The sequence below is a fragment of the Onychostoma macrolepis genome, chromosome 09 (assembly GCF_012432095.1).
Source record: "Onychostoma macrolepis isolate SWU-2019 chromosome 09, ASM1243209v1, whole genome shotgun sequence".
In the NCBI taxonomy this organism is placed as follows: Eukaryota; Metazoa; Chordata; class Actinopteri; order Cypriniformes; family Cyprinidae; genus Onychostoma; species Onychostoma macrolepis.
In genome coordinates this window covers 36,118,177-36,142,859 of record NC_081163.1, presented here as the reverse complement: position 1 = coordinate 36,142,859, position 24,683 = coordinate 36,118,177, and the positions used below count along the sequence as shown (strand labels likewise).

Here is a 24,683-nt window from a genome sequence, read left to right as displayed (position 1 = left end):
AATTGTGAAAACCATCCCACAATGCACCAGTACGCGATTAGAATGAGGTCTGAAACCGCTTGCATTCCTTAGGGCCTCCTTTTCAGAGTCGTGCTTATTGCATTTAATTCATTTAAATAATATCAACAGGGCTGTTGGAGTTTATGGGGAAATTTTGGTCTCATCTTAAGAGCCTTGAGCAGTGATGCTTCTGAAATGATGTCACACTCAGAATGCAAATCCCATTAAACTGCGCTTTTGCAAAAAACAGAGTAAAAAAAAAACAAAGAAATTCAAGATATAAAATGGATTTATGAGCTCAAGGAAAAAAAAAAAAAAAAGTATCCCGAGACTGAGGGCCTGACAAAACAGCACAATGAAAGCGCTGGAGGGGTGGGGAATAAAGATGGAGTAGCTTTGCATATATTGTAAATATGGCTCTACACACCCAGAAATGAATGTCTTCTATTTCATATCGTTTTTTTTCGACTGACTGGGTGCAGCTCGGTGTATGAGGCCGTTCATTTTTCATTTAAATAGCCTTTCCAGGCATGTACGCTACTGCTCGGAGGCGCAAGTCCATTGACTGCCGGTGTGATGGAAGTGAATGGGAGACTGAAAGAAAGAGGCCAGCATGCATTAACTTAAATGATTTATTGAAGAAGTGAATTGTGCCTAAAGACACACCGTTTGTCCTAATGTCTCACTTGCACTTTATTTTTCTGCTAGGATGCATTTTTGCACCGACCCAGTGCTCGCAACCAGCAGTTGCACAAATTACATCCATGGTCTACAGGCAACATGTTTTCTGCCTGCTCTGTGGTCCTACAGTCTTCTGATTCACAGACGTTTGGTTCATTATGAAGATTTGCGTACCTTCCTGTATTTCCTGCTGGCCTGTTCTGTTCTCCAGCCTGTCTCCCCCTCAGGATATTACACGTTACATCTTTTCCTCCAGACTCTACATCTGCATATGACCCTCTCTCACACCATGCTGTCCCTAGATTACCTCTCTGAATATAGCTTTGTCTCCTAATTTGAGCCTAACCATGCATTCTTATCAGAGACTGTTCTTATCTGCGGCAAATATGCAATGCTGCTTTCCAAAGCAAGGCATCTCGTAATTACACCGCATAGCTTTCACCTTGGGATCACACCTATGATGCCTTAAAATGATATTGGAACAGAGCGTTAAGACTGATAACTACAATGATAAAAATATAGTTTTGAAAGTCTTTCTAAATTAAAAAAAAAAAAAAAAAAAAAAAGAGTCCACAGCTATAACGATAACAGCACAGATGAATGACATCATAGATATCATATGCAGCGTGTGCTTATAATAAACAGAACATTATTGTACTTGGTGTGGATGCTAATATAGATATTGTCGTCTTTGTGTGAACGGGCCTTTAGTACGGTGGCCCAGTAGTGCACAAGCACAACAAAACAACGCATTGGACTAATTTTGTTGTGTGCTAATTACGCTGTGTTGTGCTAATTTCATTGTGTTGTGGTTTGTTTCTGTTGTGTTGTGGTTTGTTTTCATTGTGCTAATTGTGTTGCATTGTGACTTGTTTCTGTTGCGTTGTGTTAATTTCATTGTGTTGTGGCTTGTTCCCACTGCGTTGTGCTAATTCCGTTGCTTTGCAGCTTGTTTCCATTGTGTTGTGCTGAATTCGGTGCGTCATGGAGATTTCGTCGTGTTGTGCACTACTGGTACACCACCGTACTTTAGTTTTACCACAACCCACTCACCAGAGCAGCAAGGCCAGGATTCTCCTCTTCTGACATCCCCACAGAGCAGACATCAGGACTGCTGTGGTCATGTCTTGCTCGCTGAATGGTTTTGTATTGATCTAATCAAACCCAGAGCACGCTGTCTTACGACTCATTTCCTGTCCTTCCTTTGGGGCTGTAGCCCACAGACCCCTTTCCCCCCTTTCTTCCTGCCATTGGACAGTTAAGTCACTTCCATTTTTAAATATAGTTAATACTTTTTAGAAACCGATTAATCGCCACACACACCAGTACAGCTGTGCCTCCAGCTGCTCACCCGCACACACACAGGAAGCAGTGTGCCACCCCCCCGTCTGCCTGTACTAAAAGACCGGTGTTGTTTTTTACGCGGCACAGCTGAGGTGCTGACTGGAGTCCCTGTCCTGGCCTGGAAGAGGCAGTGCATATGCTTTTCTCTTTCACTCTCTTTCACACACACACGTTTACTTAGCTAATTTGGGCATTCCTTATACTCTGTTAGCTAGTTATGAAAACAGAAGATTTTCTACATTTATTTTACACCTTTAAATCTGTTTGTTCATTCTCTTTTATTCATTCTATTTTTTGTTTATTCATTTGTCTTACATTTTTTTTTGTTCATTCTGTCTTTAGTAAATTTTTTTGTCTTTCTAACTTAATTGCTTGCTTTAGTTAATGTCCTCAAATGCATATAATATGTTTGGTTAGTTGTCTAATGAGAGATGTTAATGAGGGCATTAACATCTCTCATTAGACAACTAACCAAACATACTATATGCATTTGAGGACATTAACTAAAGCAAGTGTTGCCAGATCCAGCTATTATAAGCGTTTTTGGACTTGTCTTTTCCACTTAATTTGACACTTCAGCATGTCAGCAATGTCCTTATCTTATTTACTAAAGATTTGAAATAATTTTGGTTTATTTTTATTTATTTTTCTGTTTTTGTTTGTTTTAATAGCACAATCTGGCAACACTGCATCGCCGGCACTTAAACTGCCAGTAATCAAAAAAGCCCATGGACAGGTTATTGCACATTTGGTAAGGCAAACGCAAAAATAAAATAAAAATCATGTTATTATCTTTCAGAAACAGTAGCATTTAACACTAATACACAGATCTGTAGAACAAGTAGGTTACAGAATGAAATGAAATGCGCAAACACTAGCCATGAAGAAGTCTATGCTAAGTCATTCAGAATAGTAATAATTATTTCACAAATCATGCTATAAACATTCATAAGGGCACAAAGTTATCAGTTATATAGCAATGGTTATTAATGAAAACTATAACAGCAATATGTATTGTTGCGTAAATAATAAACAACTGATAAAATGATCCACCCCATCTATAATAAATTATTAACATATTTTGATGCAGTAAATAGGGTATGATTTAAAAATGGTCATCCCTCTAAAACAGAGAAAACATCTTTCACAAACATCTACATTTCCGTCTCTTTTAAAGTGTTTATAGTGTATATAATGAGTTGCGTGTGAAAGGCATGGCATCTGGAAAATGTAGCCTATTTTATTGCTTTAATGTTGATCTAATTGCAATCTCAGAAATGCACTCAGTAGCCAATAGGTTTGCTGGCTTGCTTTTGTCTCAGTTTATGTATTTTGGCACAGTAACTAGATGCATGGGCTCTGAATTCCTTGATTTATGTGACTCTAATCTTGCACCTCTCCTGTGAAACCTCATTAGTCCCAAGTCCCTTCTTATCTCCAGTCAGGACAGGCTTCTTAAATCTGGCTTTTTACTCATCCGAGCTCTGTTAAACCTTAAACATATCAAAAAGCTGCTTGTCACTTTCTGGTTCAGCTCAGCTCTCAGATAACAGACAGAAAGCCAGCACCTTAAAGTATTACTGTATGTAGAAGAGAAGTGACAATAATCACAAAACAGGAAATGGAAAAATGTCAAAAATACAAGTTTAAAATGACATGAGAGTGAGTAGATAATGACAGTTTCATTTGTTTTGCTCCTTTTAAAGCTCAACTCCAATGCTATTTATTTGTCTTTATTTGCTCAAATCTGTTTTGCTATTGTTCATTCACTACAGGCTCGAACAGACAGCCAGCATGAAAGCAACCCCAAAGTCACGTGCACTGCTTATGTGTACATAACAAATAAAATTGGCGTTAAAGAAACCATTCGATTCCAATCTGATGGTTCACGCTCGGGTCACATGGCCATGAATTGAACACATAATCGGATCAAGGACCACATATCAAAGCCGCCCAAATCGGATTGAAAAGATTGGATTTTTTGTGTTCACACACTGCTCTGAAAAATGGGATCTGTGTCACACATAGACAAAAGAAACTGGATTTTGGGTTGCCAAATGCTGTGAACTTGTATTCCTTCTCAATATGATCCCCTCTTCTGGTCATTTGCTTCTCTACATCCTCCTCTAATTGGCTGTGGGTTCCCACCAAGCCCCTTTTTTGCTCTCCTTGTGAGGAAGTGCTTACGCTCTGGCCTGCATCACGTGAGCAGAAGAGATTTTGGTAATTGCTCCGCTGGGTTTGGAGTTTGTGAGGTGTGGTGATGGTGGTAATGGTCTAGGCCAATTTTCTCCGTGTGTGTGTGTGTGTCCTGTTAAACACCAGAGCTGTGCGTCTTTAGAGGGGTGTTGCGTTACTCTCTTGGGCCGTGAGACGCAGCTTCATGGCTTGTGTCTGTATACTCAGCGGCTCCATTAAAGTGCTTTTGGACTCGATGTGTGAGAGGCAATTAAAGCAAGACAAACAGCAGGCTTGGGAAAGTGGTTGTCTCTCATGTACCAGTATTTATCAGAGACTTTTGTGCTGACCAAAGACTAGACTGTAGTCTCCTCCTCCAGCATTGTCTTCCTCACTCGTTCTTGTATTCTACCGTTTTCTTTTGATCTTTGCAGCTTTGACCGCATTTGATCTAGTTTGCTCTCTTATTCTTTGTCTATTATCCACTCACATTTGTCTTCTGTTTTTAATTGTTGTCATGGTTTTAAAGCGGTTTTGTTCTGTTCGTTTGTTCCCGTGGGACTCTCTTTACAGCGATTTGTGTAGTAATAATTATGGTTGGGAACTGAGAACTAAATTCTATTCAGTGCTTTCATTTGTCAAAAAATACAGTATCCAAATGATTTTCATGGCTTTCAGTTTTGTTAATATAAATAAATGTGTAAACTTTTCTGTCCAACTCTTTTCACTAAAAAAACGTGTATAATGACTTGTTCTTTATGTAAACAGTGTGAAATGTTTATTTATTGAATGTCTCGACATCCACCTTAGCTCTTTTTGAAGAGTTTGTGAGAGAAGTTTTGTGTATAACATTTGTGTCCCTGGAGCACAAAACCAGTCTTAAGTCGCTGGGGTATATTTGTAGCAATAGCCAAAAATACATTGTATGGGTCAAAATTATCGATTTTTCTTTTATGCCAAAAATCATTAGGACATTAAGTAAAGATCATGTTCCATGAAGATTTTTTGTAAATTTCTTACCGTAAATGTATCAAAACTTAATTTTTGATTAGTAATATGCATTGCTAAGAACTTCATTTGGACAACTTTAAAGGCGATTTCCTCAATATTTAGATTTTTTTTGCACCCTCAGATTCCAGATTTTCAAATAGTTGTATCTCAGACAAATATTGTCCAACAAACCATACATCAATGGAAAGATTATTTATTCAGCTTTCAGATGATATATAAATCTCAATTTAGAAAAATTGACACTTAAGACTGGTTTTGTCGTCCAGGGTCACATTTTTAGTGAATTGGTTGGTTTTGGGATTATTTATTTATTTATTTTTATTTTTATTTTTTGCTCTTAATGGGCCTCATTTACGAAACGAACGTACGACAGAAAATTGGGCGTAAGGTCATTTCAACGCAAAACTTGAAATTTATCAATATGGACGTGAGCGGTGGCTACGATCAAATCTCACGTCAGGTCTGAGCTCGTGTACGCAAGTTTGTGAGTTAGCCTGAACTTGCTTGCAGCATAGAGAGTTTCGGAGAATTGTATAATGACAGCATTTTGTTCATTTAGATTATTTTCCTAAACCGACAAAGTTTTTTTTTTTTTTCCCCTTTCAGGGCTTAGCTTTATATGCGCAAATAGCAGCATAAACAACATACCATGATGAATCACACATCGTCGTATCACGCACCTGCAGCGCCTCTGTGAATGGAGAAAAACAGAAATTATAAAAGGAATAAAATAAATAGGGCTACACAAAATATATTTATCTTAATTAACAGATTAACAAAAGAAAAAAAAAAAACAGTGCGACAAGTATAGGCCACTTTCGTTTTTGTGACACTCTTAATGCATTTTATTTGTTTTCTTTAGGCTATATCGTTATTTTTAAAAATGTAACTGATGGGTGATCACACAGGTGCCTCACACGCACACACATAACATTTCAGCGTTACTAACTTGACATTTCGGCCATTAATCAAACTAAAATGCAGTCACCCAAACATAAAAGTTGCACTGCACAATTTGGAACAAAAAAGTTCCACTGTAAAATCAGCGTGCAGCGCCGAAACAAACATTTATGTTTGCGCATGTGAAGGATGATGTTTTACGTGGATATTGGAACGCAAGTAAAGTACAAAGCCTTGTTTACATCACAGATAATAGTTTAGCAACCAAATGTTACATGGCAAAAATGGAAACATTTGGATGTCGAATGAGAGAGACTTTAATAAATTCGCTTTAATAAATTCATTTTAGCTTGACGTTGTATTCTGTTTAAAATGAATGCCACTATAGCCTAATTTGTGTTTTACTTCATAGTTTAATATAACGTTTTATAGCTACACATTTTTTTCATTCTTGTTCTGTAATACCGTTAAATTTAAAGGGTTTGTTGTGGATTAAGCAGAACTAAATAATCTATATAGTGTTTATAATGTTTATAAATGTTTCATTATATTTACTGGTATTTAATATACATATAAATGAATACCATTGTTTGCAATTATTAGGTTAAAGGGTGTTTTTGGAGTAAGATCAGTTTCTGTTTCATGAGATCACTTCCTCTTTTTGGCCGGGTTATGTTTCTCCGTGTCGCAAACTCTAGGGGCGTGATATTCAAACGGCGATTGTTTTCTTCCGGATCTGCGCTCGTTTCTATGTTAGATTGATAAATGAGGCCCAATATCTCCAATTGCATGGGAATCAAAATGCTTTTGGTTCAATGAAAAAATAAAACAAAATAAAGAAGTCATGCAGGTTTAACACAACAAGAGCATGAGTATGGACAGTGTTTTGAGTTTCAGTCTAATAACTGACTGACTGAATCGATGAAGAGTTGAAATGCAAGTAATTATATTGTAGTTATTGCACTGACGTATAGAATATTTACAGAGTTTTATGTTAGTTTAAAGGGATAGTTTACCCAAAAATTAAAATTAAGCAATCATTTTCTTACTCTGAAGTTGTTCCAAACCTGTATGAATTTCTTTCTTTTGCTGAACACACATGAAGGAACATTGAAGATTGTTGATAACCAAACAGTTACCTGTAGTTTCCATAAACTATGGAAGTCAACGGGGACCAGAAACTATTTGGTTACCCATTTTATTTTTTTAAATATGTAGTTTAGGGCTATCATACTATAAAAGAAGTAGACTACTAAAATAATTGTTAAGGAACAAATCCCTTCACTAAAAATAATACGATAATAATTGGCTCTATGTGATTAGCTTACACTGCTAATTAGCAGGAATTCAGATTAGTAATGCTGGATGAGAGGTTAAACAGTTTAATGAGATTTATTGTTGTCAAAAGTATAAGGTTGCTCAGGACCATGATTTAGAAGCTAGGTGAAATAAAAATTTCATGAAATGTCTTACTCTCTCGCACTTGGCACTCGGAGGACCAAAAGCTCCTGTGGTGTACTTTGATAAAGTACTGTAAACTGGTATTGAAATGTATTTGAAACAGACAAAACTCTTATGCCATCCTCCTCCACAGGAGAGAAACGCATGGTGTTTTATACAGTATGTGATCCATATTTAATGCTGCAGAGCTGATGGCAGGCCAGAGCTGGTTATTCTGGGGAAGTCTTCTGTGACCCACATGGAAACGCTGCTTTCATCAGCCGAGCTCAAAAAGAGGAATGAGCCTGACATGAATGTTCCAGTTAAATATCTCCGAAATGTCTCTGGATTTAATGTGTCGTATGAAATCTTCATCCTGCTGAAATCAGACTGATGGCTCATGGTCTAGCAGGCTGTGACAGGGCTTGTCACTCCAGCCGTGCCAGAATTGCAAAATGTACCCTGGCGCACTTAAGAATCGAAACCCCGGTTCGATCACATTTCATAACCACATACTGTACTGTAAAGACTTTTTTCTTTGAAATGACGAGATGGCATTGTTTACTGGTGGACGTAGTCTAAATGACTCTGTGGAGTCTTTGTTTAGAATGCAAGTCCTGCAAATCAATCTAACAGATGTATGAACTAACTCAAACTTGGAGTGCGTGTTGAACTATGTAACAGTCAGTGCTCTTGCAGTGGTCTGTGTTGACAGGTAAAGTCTGGTTTTCAGGGGAAATGTCTCCCAGACAGTCTTTGAGTCCTGAACAGTGGCTCTGAGGACTTTGGCACAGCGAAGCGAAACTTCAGCAGACAGACGAGGGGTCACATCTTCAGTAAGGAAGATGCTTGAAATGGGAATACCAAAAGTGAGGGTGACACGGATATGAAGTGCAAAGAAGGGTGAATTTTTAAGGGTCTGTGGGAATGTAAATAAGAGAGTTAGTTTGGTGCTAGCATTAGAGTTAAAGGTGCAGAATGCCAGTTTAACTGACTGTCTGATGTTGCTTACTACATGCAAAAAAAGCATAATGTGGGCAGTGATTGGTTGGTTGCTTTGCAGCGTATGAAGGTTTTGTTTTGTAATTCCACCAGATAATATACACTTCTATTCAAAAGATATACACTTCTGTAAGATTTTTAAATATATTTTTGAAAGACATCATCTCTTATTCTGACCAAGTCTGAATATTTGATTTAAATTGGTATTGATTTTTCAAATTAAAATAGTAAAATAGTAATACTATGACACATGTATTGAACCGAACTGAACCGAAACTTTTGAATGGTAGTAGAAATCTTTAATGTATTTAAGATTTTTTTTTTTTTTTTTTTTTTTTGTTTTTTTGTGAGGAAGCCTTTGGGCAAATAAAAAGGTATTAGGATTTTATTTGAGGCAATTAGTTATTATAAGAAAGATGTTTTGTTTTGTTTTAAGAGTTATGTCTGTGAAATATTGTGTATTATAATATAATTTAATACAGTATCCTAAGTTTTAAAAGTCATAATATTGGTAGTACTGCAGATAATATTAATAAAAAAGCCGTTTTTTATCATCCCCATTTGCACGTAATCTTCAGTTACTTTATATGTCATCTAGGCGGTCATCAGACTACCCATCTTTATAGTCAATTATTGACTTAAAATATGCCTGAATGTGGTCCAGACCTCATGCCTTGCTCTGTGTGAGTAGTTTGGCTCTATTGTTCAGCTATAATTCTGACTGAATAGAGAACAATTTACTGCACATGAAGTTGTTTATGGGGAGCCAGGTTGGCAGAGCGCAAACATGGGTCTCCTACAGAGCCGGATGTCATGGAGGGAGAGAGAAACGCAGGGCATGACAAACATCAGATCAACTTGGGAAGTGTAAATTATTCCCATGTGCACAGTTGTGCCATAGTGCAGCGCAGTCAAGATAACCCAGCTGTGTGCTGCCGTTCTATAGAGCTGTTTACAGTGTTGCGTAAGTTACTAAAAAAAATAATCCACTACAAATTACAAATTACTTCTTTAAAATTGTAATTTGATTACATTACTGATTGCTGCATTTAAAAAGTAATCAGATTACTAATTACTTTTAAGTTACTTTCAAGTTTACTTAAAAACAAAATACACTACAAAGAGAAACTCATAGTTCTTTTATTTCATATTGACTGAAGAAAAATACATATTCTTTTTTTGGTTTTGTAAAATAAAGAAAACAAATAGGGTGCGCTTTCTGCATTCTCAGTCTCCGTGAATATCTTCCTGAAACCAGTCACTAAAATGAACAAAAATGACATGAGACATGACATTATTAAATGAAGTAAGTCATGTCGAAAACAAATATTCTCTGATAAAATAATCCGTATGAAACCAATGCGAGGTCCAGTCTTTCCCGTCTGAACTCACCTATAATGTGATCATACCCACGTACATCGCACGCTATAAGATAATCATCCACACGAAACCAAGCTTGAGACGCGTGAACATGTAAACGCTCACGTCACCTCTGTAGAAAGATTCAAGTTCATCTTGGATACGTTTTGTTTTTGGAAGAAGACACGCTGTGAGGAATAAGCCTTGAATTGTGATGCCGACGCGGTTTAATCCAGCGGAGGATCTCATTCTGATGAGTCATTAATTTTTACTTTATTAGTGTTACTGTGACACAAACTTGTACACGTTCACTAGTTTAACTTTTCCCAAACTATAATACCAGGCTAAAATATGTTGAGTGCAACATTTTGAAATATGATGGCAACCTTTCATTGCATCTAAATGTTGTAGGACTCTCATCTTAGCTCGCATTCTCCGGTGATTTATTAAAGGGCATACTGACGCGCAAAACATGACTTTTACTACTTTTTTTTTTTTTTTTAACATTGCATTTGTAACTTATGTAACGGAATTTTATTGACATAAGTAACTATGGAAGCCCGTTTCTGTCACTGAATAAAAAAAAAAAAAAAGGTTATTGCAACTTTTTATCTCACAATTCTGAGAGATATAAACTCGCAATTCTACATATCAGTCCTTTTTCCCCCCTCAAAACTTTAACTCGCAATTGCGAGTTTATATAACGCAATTCTGACTTTATAACTCGCAATTGCAAGTTTATATCTCACAATTCTGAGAAAAAAAGTCAGAATTGTGAGTTTATGTCTTGCAATTCTGAGAAAAAAAAGTCGCAATAACTAGGATGCTGTTTCAGTGGTGTTTTTTGAGTGTCTGAGTGTGTAGGAAAGCACAGGCGTGTGTGGGAGTGCAGGGGTTACAGGAGGGAAGGAAACAGATAAAGTAAGTGATAAAAGCCACTTTCAGTTCACTACGGGATGGCCCGGAGATGCAGATGCGTGTGCATATTTAGAAGTAATTAAATCACTGACGTCTCTTCTGAGGCGTGGGGAGCGTTCACCCACACACGCTCACTCATTGTCACAGATCCGCACCAGACGGGACGCGCTAACAGATGGGCTCCGTCTTTTTTCTGTTACAGATTGGACAATGACATTCGAGGAATGACTTTCTCGCTGTTCCCTCAACTCCAAATGTTCACACTTGTCTTCCTTTATCCTAAGCTTTTGTCAAACTCGGGCAGGCTAGGACGATGTTAGTTTATCGGTTAACATCTTTTATTCCGTACAGAACTCTCATTATTCTCACAGAGGAGGTGTTGTGGCTGTCTCAGAGATGCAGATGCTGTAAAACGTCTGAAAGTAAGAAATAATGCCACTTATGTGTCCCGTGGTGGCTTGAGAGAATCAAATAATAAACGGATACTTTTACACTGTAATAAAATCCTGTTAAATTCACGGTTCACCTTAAAATTCACATTCAAATGTTTACAAAATAGGTTCAATTTATCAGTTTAATCAATATATGCATCAACAAATACATTTATCTATACTAATGATTAAAAAAATGTAAGCGTTTAAACGGTCAGAGGCTGTTTATTTGTTGCCTACTGTACTGTATGTACAGTAAGTGTTTATGTGCCTGTTAATTAATAATAATTAATATGGCTAATAATAATAATCAAATATTATATTACAATTATTATTGTTCTACATTAAATGAAATATTTGAATATAACTTGAATATATATATGTATGTATAGGTATTTATAGGTAGATAATGCCTTTTAACAAAAGTCCATTTTCCAGATATATTCTCCAAATATTCTAGAATATAAACGTAGTATGCTATAATTTTACAGGAAAATAACTACTTTACACACACACAAAGATGAATAATTGCCACTTTCACATATGAAACCCATTAAATTGCACTAAAATTGCCAGATTACCTTTTCTAGTGAATGTTCCGCATCTGCTATTCATATTTTGCTACCGTTCACTCATCTGCATTCTGCACCAAAATGCTGTTAACATTTTATAATGTGATTTGTCTTCGGTCCTGTGTATTGCTTGTTTCCTAAGGAGGCTAGTTATTTGTTTTTTTGTTTTTTCATAAATGAGACCATCTTTAGTTTCAGTAATCAGTCAACTAATTTCTTCATCTGCTCGCATGGAGAGAAGATTTTCCATTTCAAAACCTGTCCAATTTGACAGCATTATTTTCCACATCATTTCCCAATCCAAACATGCCTAATGAACACTTAAATTAGGTCTTTTGGTCTGTTTAGGCACATCTCTTGCTAAGTGGGCTTATTTTTATATGTATACCTGAGCTGAGAGTGTTTACATGAACTCATTATGATTTACTGGCACTTTGACCTTTATTCGTGTGTTAATTGTAGTTTTTACAGTGTAAGTTTTTGATCACAGCAAACACACTAGCCACGTTTACATGTACACTTTTTTTCTATCGTACAGAACCAAATTGATATCTCGTTTGCAGTTTCTAATAACTAAGTTGCACAGATAGCGTATATTTATCAGATAAAATAATAAACACAATATAGCTTGATCTCAGCCAGTTGATCAACACACATCATCTCCATAATTTCTTAATGTTAAAGCATTGAGGGATAAAATAACTGTACGACCCTCTGTAAAGCTATATTACAAACATTTCCACGTCTGTTTTCGTACAATATTAATGGCGTGAGCACTTATACATTCAAGCAGATTGGAAATTATGAATCTGTAATAAATAAATACGAATGACAAAGGCAAATTTTGGCCAAGTTGTTTATTTTCATTGAGCTATTCTGTCACCATTGAGTTGTTTCTAAGATGAATTGCGCTTGATTTCAGATCCGTTTTCCACTCCAGTCATGAGAGCGGATAGGTCATAACACAGCAAGCGTTGTTCTAATGTGTTTATAACTGTATAATATAAATTTTAACTTCTACCTCCGCTATTTCCCAGTCTCTACTGTAGGGTCGGTGTCCCCAAATCACAGAATGCCGCAGCGTAATCAGTTTAACACGGTTACATGGCAGGATTTTAATTTTGTTCGGTTTATAGAAAGATTACAATTTCATTTGGTTTGGGCATTTTTATTCCAGTTGAGGTGTTTATATGGTGCATTTTCATTCGGATTGGACTTTTAAACTGATTATAATGCTCTATGTAAACACACCTGCTGTGTGTGTTTCGTGAAAGTGTGTGATTCTATCGAGCGTCTGTGTTTACTGTATAATGGGCCTCTTGGCTGAAGGCCACTTGATTTCGTGACTCCACACACACACACACACACACACGCACACGCGCACACACACATACAGTTCAAGCACTCAAAAGCCTGAAGGTTTTCTTATCAGACAGGAGTGGACTTTTTATCAAGATTATAACTAGATTATTGAGAAATACCTTTTGACTGGTTATGATGGTTCACCTGATTTAAAAAAACACCATTATAAGCTTGTTAGATGTTTATATACTGAATGTACTCACATTTTTGACCCATTCTGTCTTTCTTCCAGTGGTCTCATGCTCGGCCCAGCGGCAGGTCACAGTTCAGCCGGGGCCCTTGATCCGAACGGAGGGCTCTCACATCACCGTCTGGTGTAACGTGACCGGCTACAAGGAAGGTGTCGAGCAAGACTTTGAATGGTCCATGTACCTTTACACCGCTCCCGATCGAGAGATCCGTATCGTGAGCACGTCCCAGCACAACTACGCCTACGCCTTGTACGCCCAGCGCGTCAACAGCAAGGAGATCTACGTCGAGAGGCTAAGCGGAGACTCTGTCCTGCTGCACATCACCAAGCTGCAGGCCACTGACCAGGGCATGTACGAGTGCTACACTCCCAACACCGACAGCCGCTACCTGGGCTCCTACAGCGCCCGCACCAACCTCACCGGTGAGCCCCTCCGAGCCCTCACTTAACCCTGATTCATAATCTAGTGTGCTTCCCACAGCACTGTGTTTTTGAATTCATGAGCCTTATTCAGACTGGACAGGTTTTCCCGCAGGAGGTTGGGTAGATGCGTGTTTCACAGATGTACTTTGTGATTTTATTCTCGTCTGAATCAAACACATCTGTGATTTTTCTTTCACGAGCTCGGTGCAAATTACAGAGAAAATTACCTACTGTTTTTCAGATAACTCGGGGGTCCTCTGAGAAATCAAATTCCATCCGGATAGCAATGTCTGTGATTTGTGGGATATTATTATTATTTTTTGCTCCTCACAACTTCAAATTTTTTGACCTTTCATTAAAAGCCATAACTAAAGCTGTCAGTCAGCGCAAGAAGAAAGTTATAGTTACAGTGTTGTCCTTGTATTTAGACCTTTTTCACCAGCTTTCTGTGTAAAATGGTTGGTGGTTCAAGCTCTAGTGACAGCCCATCCAATTTAAAAAGAGAATTAAATCAATCAGAGACAACCAAGTCCTGTCTGAATCTGAACTTGAAATATCAGGCATCATATGTTAATAATAGGGATGCATGCACAATATATTGGTATATATATGTATATGTGTGTGTGTGTGTGTGTGTATGTATATATATGTATATATATATATATATATATATATATATATATATATATGTATGTGTATATGTTGAATTATTCATAACTATTTCCCTATTTTTACATTTACCATCATCTAACTTTTTTAATGTTTGAAAACTACTGTTAGATCTTTAGAAAAACTCAAAACAAATATACATTTTTATACTGTACATTGTAATGTTGTGACATTTAAATTCACTTCTAGCATTTCAAAATGACTGGCGTAATTTTAGTTTTTATTTCTAATTTATTAGGCAGAATTGTGTAAATTTGTTAATTTGAAAATGATAATCATCTTATCTGTATAAGCCAAAATTGTAATATTTGTGCATCCCAATTAATAACTGTGACTAAAAACACATTTAATCTGAATAGTATACTGATTTATTATTAGAGTTTTCCCAAGCAGTTTCTAGCAATGCAGTTTTGGATTTGCTTGGATAGTCACTTTTGACATTTTGAAATGCAGCTTTTTTTGGAGCCGTCAGCCTGAATCCTCTCCAACTCGTCATTGCTCATGTTAATGGATCTACGCTAATTGGTGGACTTTTAATGCCTGAGTGGATTTATGCTGCACAAATCAGTCACTGTTCTGGTGGAGTAACAGAGAATCTACCTGACAGAATGCCAGTCCATCTGTGTGCCAGCCCACCCTATTATTAAGTAGGGCACAGGCTTGTAATGCTGCCTTGCCACCTGCCACCATGATATCAGTATCAATAGTCCTCTTAATTGCAATTGTAATTAAACGTTATCCTTCCAGCTCTGCTCACACACACATACCGCTGATGTCTCATCTATTTGATAGCAGTCACATGGGCTTATCAGTGACTGTAACTTATTACAAAAAGCTCATTGTTAACAGTTCGGCTGTTGATTGTGACTAACCGTGTGGGCTGAGCTGTCAACCCCAGGCTCTTGCTGCATAGGCTCACATGCACCGCGTGTCTTGAGAGGCTGCACAAATGGACATGTGGACCAGCAGGAACAGTTTTAATATGGGATCGGTGAGTCACGAGTCGTGTTCGGTGTGGGCTGGGGAGCATCACACTGAGAGAGCCACCTGTTTAAGGACAGGCATGTTGCTCAAGATCCCTGTCCCTCTTTAAACACACCATTGTCCTTCCTGCTGTCTCTACATGCTAACAGACCTCATGGAAGTGCTCCCTTTTAACTAGCATCCTATTCCCATCATCACATAGCCATTATTGTGGGTGAAAAAATAACTTGAGTAAGTCATTGTCTCCGGATGCATTGAACCTGTGGCAAACAAAAGGTCAAGGTACAGTATAGTTATGTGATATTTATTGTTCAGTCTGTAGGAAGAGCTTAAGAAATTTCTAATTTAAGTAAAATTTCTTGAAGGAAAAAAACAAAACAAAAAACATGAGTTGTCATTTTCTTATCTTGTTGTTGCCGAAGACCCACATCATTTTTTGGGGTATGCAAACTAAAGTTAACAATTATTCTTAAGTTATAAAATAAGAAGAAAATTGCAGTTAAAAAAGAATTTCAGTCTTAAGAATATTTCATGAATCTGGCCCCAGATGACTGGTTTAAAAAAAGTACCCTGTACGCTGAATTGAGTTCAGTTACTGTCTTTGAGATGCTAATGCTAGTAATAAAATACATTTATACTGTTCCATGTGAGTTACTCTCCCTAATGCTGCAGGATTTCATATTCCTAATGAAATGCGGTGTTGATCTAAATTTAATCCCTTCTCTTAGAACAGGGTGAAACAGAACTGTTAGCGTGTTTTAGAAACACAAACAGTGTTTGTGTGTGTGTGTCGGTGTGCTGTGACCTTTTGCGTCTGATCTTTTCTCACATCCTGAAATTCCCACAGTGCACCAGGATCTGCTCTAAAACCTCCTTCAACCCTTTATGTCTCTATCAGCCAAGCTTATGCTTGAAAGACAAGCTAAGGTCAAAAGTAAAACGTGGCTAAATTCAATAGCTCTGGCAAATGCAGATAACAAACAAGCATTTTCCAAAATATAGTGAGCTGCTTTCCAGACCTGATTAATGATCACAAATGAGTTTTACATTAGCACACATTGCTAAGCTAACAAAGCAATACACTATTAAGTGTAAACATAGTTCATGTCACACATATGTCGGGGTTAAATGTTCACGTTTAAATGCAATTAAACAGCAGGATGTGCTAATGCTATACTGCGGTTGAGATTAGTGTGTAGGTTATGGTAAGGGGTTAGTATTTGTTTCAGCATTGTGTAAGCAATCAGCACTGTGATGACCAATGATGGGGATTGCACTTGCTTAACTAGTTTGTGGGAAAAAAAGTTAAATAGTTCAATTTAAAAGATGATCTGCGTACACCAGTGCATAGGGGTGTGCGATTTATATATCGTCTGCGATAATATCGTAATTGTTGTTTTAACGATGTGCGATTTGACATTAAGTATTTTGATTTCGAGTGCGTTTCACTGCATGATTCAGTCTAATAAAATGCATTTAGAATGATCAAAAATTCAAGATATGGGGACAAAAAATGTATATATTTATAACATTTCATAGAGTTGATCAATATCACACAAAGAGTGCCGTTTCTTTGTCCAAAAATTACCATGATTACAAATGTAGTGTTTTTAATTTATTTTTTACAACAGTTCAAAAGCAAGAAGTTAATTAATACACTTACGTTTTAGACACCATATTGCCTGTTTTTGCGCTATTTCGATAACATAAATAATTCCAAACACAGCCACCGCACTGTTTTGCGTCTCTGAGCAACATGACAGCGTTTCGTTCCTGAATGAATCAGCCGTTTAAATGATTCGGTTCAATCGCAATGATTCACTTATTAACAGTGGCTTGCTGCCACCTGCTGGCGGTTTTAATTTCACATTTAAAGTTTCTTTTTATTATTTAAATAATTTCAAATAACAGTATTCAACGTTTTATGTTTAATATATCTAAACATTGTTTATGCATTTATAATTGCAGGTTAAATGCATTCATGTCTTGCATTAAACAGTGTGTAAACACATCTAAATGCCCCTTCAGACGCAGCTTATGTGTTTCCTCTGCATTGCAAAGATTAATTTAGTTGATACTGATTTAATTAGCTTGGTAACAGCCCAAATGTCTTATTATTCCAATTCACTGATTAAATGTAAGATAATGCACACTTTTAGAAAAATGGATTTATAAAGGTAAAAATACCCATAAGAGGTAAAAATCTATTTAAACTTATTGGAAAAGATTAATTTCTATCAATTTCTGAACTGACCGCACCACACAAAATATGAAGAATATAAAAAAAGATACCAGCACAATAACACAAAATATTGTCTAATTATCGTTATCGATAAAATCCAAGAAAATATTGAGATATTATTTTGTCAATATTTTGCACACCCCTACTTAGTGCACCAGTATTTTCGCCAAATGCATTATTAAAATCAAGTTGTTTGTTAACATTAGTTAATGCACTGTGAACTAAGATCAAAAAACAATGAACAACTTTATTTTCATTAACTAACATTAACAAAGATTAATAAATAGTGTAATTGTTCATTGTTTGTTCATGTTAGTTAATACATTAACTAATGTTAACAAATGAGACCTTATTGTAAAGTGTTACTGTTATTTTTTCTAGTCTGCTTGGTGCTGTTAGTTCCAACTTACTTCTCCTGTAATGTTGGACTATTTCACCCAATATTTATGTGCTCTGTACTTTTTTTTGTAGTGTGGATGGGATTCCAAAATTGGCCAAAACGAGACCTCTAACAGAGCATAATTTTGCTACCCACTGCCTTAGCTTAGGAGTGCCTAAAAATACTGTTAGCAGCTCACTAGCATTTGGAACAAAGCCACTGAAAAGACACAGCATATGTCTGACCTTCAGGAATTTTCTAGTCATTGACAGGAATAACTCGACTAATCAAAAGTGTCACCATGCTCAAGTGTTGATATCTGTAGGATTCCACAGACTGTACTGGAGCTGTTTGTGCGTGCGTGTTTAAGCTAAGCTAAGCTAACAGCTGAAGCATGTGATGATTGAAGTTGTGGAAGCTGGTCAGGGCAAATGTAATGCTATATATATACACATCCTTGCCCGGTGTAATAATTAGTACGTGTGTTTTCATAGATTAATGAATGATCAGTATGCTTCGTAAGTGGGTTAGGAATGTGCGAGCTGAATGTAGGCCATGACTGGGCTGCTCTCAGCTGCTGACAGGAGTAATGGCTGTGCTCATTGTGGGCTGTATTTTTAGGCAGTGTACATGAGATGAAGGGAGGAAGCACATACTAACTGGAGCCTCTGTGTGTCTCTAACCTCTTAACCCATTTCCCCGCGGCCTTGCTCATATTACAGGACAACCCTTGCATGCTTTTCTATTCCTCACCGCCTGGCAGCTGCATGCTGTCATCGAAAATCAGCCAGCCCTCTCTTTCGCAGTTATGTTTTTTTTTTTTTCTTAATTCATTCTGTAATAACAGTTAAACTCAGTTTATATACATAGCCGCGGGCAGTTCTGCGTAAATATAAGCATTCCTGTCAAGAACATGTGCAGATCGTATTTCACCCCAAAATCAAAATAACTAATTTATACAACGCTTCACAGGCAGTTCATAAAATATATATTTTGTTTTTAAATTACGCTTACTCACCTAATTGTTGTTGTTATTATTGTCTTATTCTCATTATAAAAATAAGTTCAATTTTAGACAGTATAAGATACACACACACACACACACACGCACGTTTGTTTTAGTGGTTTACGGGGACTCTCCATAGGCGTAATAGTTTTTATACTGTACTTACTGTATGTGCTATTGTCCTACACCAACCCTACACCTAAACCTACCCCTTACAGGAGACTGTCTGCATTTTTAAATAAAAAAAAAAAACAACACCATTTAGTATGTTTTTTAAGCCTTTTGATTTACGGGGACAACCTTCAAATTGTAATACCTCTGTCATACCCATGCCATTTATACAAATTTTGTCCCCAGTACACACACACACACACACACACACACACACACACACACAGAGTATATCTTGTACTGTTGAATTTTTATTATAGTATTGTGGTTTATTTCCAGATGCAAAATCATTGCCAAATCCATAACCCACAAAAATTGGTACTAATTCAGACTTCCAGTGTTGTAAATTTTTTTTTTTTTAAAGAATTAAAATCACTGAGAGTAATAGGGATTTTCCCCTATGAAATGTAAAAGCTAAACTAATGAGACATTTGTGGGTAAATGTATGTAATGATCAAAAATACATATTTTAATGTTATGAAAAACAGGCACAATTGTCTTTGTTTCTTGGATGAAATGTGACCCTGGAGCACAAAACCAGTCTTAAGTCACTGGAGTATATTTATAGCAATAGCCAAAAATACATTGTATGGGTCAAAATTATTGAATTTTCTTTTAAGCCAAAAATCATTAGGGCATTAAGTAAAGATCATGTTCCATGAATATATTTTGTAAATTTCCTACCGTAAATATATCAACACTTAATTTTTGATTACTAATATGCATTGTTAAGATGCATTCATTTGGACAACTTTAAAGGCGATATTTATCAATATTTCGATTTTCAAATAGTTGTATCTCGGCCAAATGTTTTCCTATCTTAACAAACCATACATCAATGGGAAGCTTATTTATTCAGCTTTCAGATGATGTATAAATCTCAATTGACCGTTATGACTGGTTTTGTTGTCCAGGGTCACAAATGCGACCAAAGCATGTTTCTTTGAGATTCACCCTTCTAGTGTTGTCAGAAGTTACTTCTCTGTTTGTGTTCTGTCCTTTAAAAGCTGTGTCCCTGTAGTCTCTGATGTTTATTGTGCTTGGCTATATCTGTTGTTTTACATGATGGAATGATGAAATGAGACGATAGAGTTCAGTTCTCCTGAATAAACGTCCATTTCTATGCGTTCCCTTGGCATCTTGCCGTTTCTGACGTCAGTGGGCAAAAAGGAAGCTCTGCTCACTCCTGCCAAAGAAAAATGGTTCAAGCAAACGGGCGAAACATCCTCTTTTAATCTGCTTCACTCAGCTGCAATGATTTATTTAACAGTTTGCTTCTGAAGAAGATTTAGAGTTTTGTAGTTGTACATTTCAAATGGTTTCTTCTCTTCTCTAGCTTGGTGCTTTTGTTTCAACCCTGTCCCTAGTGATGCAACTCTGTTCAAACACGAGCGATACAATCACTACTGAGTGTTTGGCATGGTGTTGTTTTTGTTTTGGGTATAATTTATTTATGTATTTGTTAGTTTAAACATTTTATGGCTTTGAGCTTTCAGGCTGAAATCCTCTTTCTCCGACACTTTACTAAACTAGACTGCATTTACTCTGTCAACAAATTTAGTGTATTTTTCCCTACGGTTATCTGGCACAGACCAGATTTGGTTACAAAAATGCTTATCCATATGTTATTCTTTATCCAGTGCACATCCAGTATCTAAACGCTCCTATCTAATACTCATTTCACAATTTTCTGTATTTAATATCCACTGTAATAGATTTTGAGGTCTGTGCATGTCCAGACATAGTAGTTTTAAACCTTCAAGATGTTAAGCAATTGTGAAATGTCAAGCATGTTTTTGCAGCGAGGATATATATTTTTTTAAGATGAAAAGAGATGAGTATAAATCAATTAAAAGTGTGAAAGCACTGCAAGTCACTCTTATGAAGTTTTACACTCAAGGCTGGTTGTGTGCACATATCTTAACATAATTTGAAGGACATGAATGAGAATTCATTATTTCATTAAATTACTGTGCAGAATTGGCGAGAACAGCGTAATGAACGGTATGAGTAAGCATCTCCATTATTTCCAAAGGACAAAAGTGTGCAAAGAAAGGGCGTTTCTTAGTTTATTCTGAATAGCATGTATACATGAGTACTCTAGTCTTAATGAAGTCAAATTATTCTTCTCTTTTTCAAACTTAATTGAATTCCTGTGATGTTGTTGACCCTCTTAAGATATGTGAAAGAATGCACAGGTTAAGGTCGTATTTGCGGGAGTGAAGTAAAATGTTTAAGGACAGCTAGTGTGTTTTGGCGTGTCATAAATGTAAATACGGCTTTTACTGAAACAAAAGGGATGTGTGCTTGTTTTAACCTTTAATTTTTGTCTTTTGTGGTTCGGTTTTTGATCTTGGGCTCCTATAGATTGAGTGTGTGTTTGTGTGTTAAAACAGGTTATCATCATGTGGGAAGGATTTGGGTTCATTTTGTCACACACACACACACACACACACACACACACACACAAATACATTTACGTACTGTAATTGAAAGTTCCCATTTGAAATCTGTTGTCTTCACTTAAACCAATTATAATTGAATTGAAATGCTTTTTTTTTTGTCCCTAAAGGGAAATTTGTCTTGGACTACGTGGAGCTGTGCATAATATATTATCATCACAAATCTTACAAATGACAAATTAGAGAAATACTCCATGATGCGATGTAAAACATTTGTAGGAATACAAATGGCTTTGGCATTTTTAAGATAAGTGTGAAGCCATTATTCTCTTGTCAAGTCGCCTTAATTTATGTAGCACTTTATACAATACTGATTGTTTCAAAGCAGCTTCATAGTACTAAACGAGAGAAAAAAAACTGAATCAGTGATGCAAACTTCATCATATATGAGGCAATTCTGCTGTAAAAAGACAGTAGTGCTATTATTCAACTGGAGTCAGTTTAGTGTTGGTTGAGTTTAATAACTGTGCGAGTTCATCAATTAAAAAACAAGTTCAGTTCAGCTGTAAGCAGCCCTACAGAGATAATGCAGCTCGAGTCAGTGTTGATGCATTTCAATGACAGCGTCTGTGTTGAAAATGTTTTATTCTAGAATGCCCCCAAAAGAGATTTGCACTAACTTCTGTGAAGATTTTCAGCTGTTTAAAACACACAGACTGTAGCTGCAGACAGCTGGACTGTATCTGAGACTCATTTGCTGGAGAGCTGAGCTGATATGCATGTAGGGTGTTATACATTCCTCTGAAGTTTCCACTGGGTGTGCATGCCAACATATCCCTCCTTATCTGCTCTCCTCTAAAGCCCACATCAGCTGTCCTCCAGACAGGCCCGGTCCAGAAGTGTGTCTAAGCAAAGTCTGGATTTATACCCGTGTCCAAAGTTTAGTTTTAAAACATTTCAAACACTTTGAATTTATGAGATGAAGATGTGGAGCAAAAAAAGAGAAAATCTTGTGCAACTATATGGGAGAGTTTCTAAGGTAGAATTGTTCATAATATTTTAAGGTCATGGTTTAGTGAAGGGTCAGTTGCATTGTTTTTCACGTGCTGCTGTTGTTTAAAACTGCTGCGTAAGCAGTTTCAGGGACAAACAAGGTCTTATCCTCTCTAACCTGACGTAATTCAGGCCCCTGGCACCTTAAACAACCTGAAACGTGAGTAAGGAGAGCAAAGAGAGAAAGCCAGCGAGAACGGAGTCAGCGGTGAGTCAGGCTGGAATCAGTAGCGTATCGTCTGAGGTGTGTCAGCTTCATGAAAAGGGAGAAACTGTATCCTTCACTACAACTATAAACAAGAATCATGGTCTCAGCACACCTGGACAGGCTGCAACACGATACATCTATAAAACACACTCACTTTACCCCGCAGCTTTCTGCCTGTGGTGAAGAAAGGTACTGAAGAGATGAATCTGTGAACATTGTCATTAGTGCCTGGGAAATTTAGAGTGACAAACCACAAGAACAAGATGATCTTTCTTCTTTTGTCTGTCGTTATCTGTTTGTCCATATATGGCAATGTTTTGAGCCCTCATTGCCATCGCTGTAAACACTGGTGCTTTCACTGTAATCTGTGTTTTGGTGACCTTGAGAACGGTGTGTGGAGCTTTTGTCCACGAGTTACTGCCTCGGTGTCCTTCGCTTGTTTGCCTGTTTTGAACATTTGGTCATTCTGAATACTTTTGGGAAGCTGCAGTTAATGTTACTCTTTAAATTTGTTATAATACTGTAAACTTTTGTTTTTTCCAAATATACAATACCGTTCTATTATTATTATTATTTTTTTTACATAGCTACAAAAGATTCTATTTCAAATAAATGCTGTTCTTTTGAAATTTCTATTCCAATAAAAAGGATCATTGTTTCTACAAAAATGTTAAGCAGCATAAGTTTTTAACCGTTTCTTGTGTGGCATATTAGAATGATTTCTGAAGGATCATGTGACAATGAAGTCTGGAGTAATATCTGCTGAAAATTCAGCTTCGCCATCACAGGAATAAATGTTTTTAAATATATTAAAGCATAAAACTGTTATTTCCTATTTAAACTGTTACAACTTAATTGTTATTGTTTTACAGTTTTTACTGTATTTCTGATCAAATAATTTTTTTTTTTTCCCAAAAACGTTAACAAATCTTATCAACCCCAAACTGTGTTTATGTTAGTTTCTGTTGAAGCCCGTTTCCACCTCAGAATTAAAATTCAATTAAATTCAATTAATAATTAAAATTCTGGGAAATGTGACTATTTATTGTACTTTATAGCTCACAATCATAACTTTTATCTAACAGTTGCTATTTGTGACCCTGGATGACAAAAGCAGTCTTAAGTGTCAATTTTTCAAAATTGAGATTTATGCTTCTTCATATGAATAAATCAGCTTTCCATTGATGTATGGTTTGTTAGGAATATTTGGCTGAGATACAACTATTGTAAAATCTGGAATCTGAGGGTGCAAAAAAATCTAAAGCCTTTAAAGTTGTTCAAATGAAGTTCTTAGCAATGCATATTACTGATCAAAAATTAAGTTTTGATACATTTATGGTAAGAAATTTACAAAATATCTTCATGGAACATGATCTTTACTTAATATCCTAATGATTTTTGGCATAAAAGAAAAATCTATAATTTTGACCCATACAATGTATTTTTGGCTATTGCTACAAATATACCCCAGCGACTTAAGACTGCTTTTGTGCTCCAGGGTCACATTTGACCCTTATACGCATCTCAGTTGTAACTATATCTCCTACTTGCGACCATGTTCGGTAAATGCAAATAATTGTTAATTTTTTAATACAATACGGCCATTTCTTTACTTATCTCCAACTAATTTTAGTTCACAAATTCTTTTTTCTTTACTCTTAAGGGGAAAACAGGCTTAAAATAAATTATGACGCACAGTGTTACCAAACTGAATTTTACAATCAATGATTGTCTTCAAACAGGTCTCACCGTCTGCCA

General features: G+C 36.5%; 1 protein-coding gene across 3 annotated transcripts in view; it reads left to right on the top strand.

Moving 5' to 3' along the window:
- The window catches only part of igsf3 (immunoglobulin superfamily, member 3), a 171,090-nt gene that overhangs the window by 20,815 nt on the left and 125,592 nt on the right, over positions 1-24,683 (top strand). For 2 of the 3 annotated variants that reach the window (XR_009272768.1, XM_058786543.1), the window contains exon 2: positions 13,431-13,811. Coding sequence is in view for 1 of the 3 variants with exons in the window: in XM_058786543.1 (XP_058642526.1) it covers positions 13,431-13,811 (381 nt within the window). In the remaining 2 variants the exon portion in view is untranslated. Of the gene's footprint in view, positions 1-13,430; positions 13,812-24,683 lie in introns of those variants that run through there. The other variant, XM_058786544.1, reaches the window with a different exon arrangement.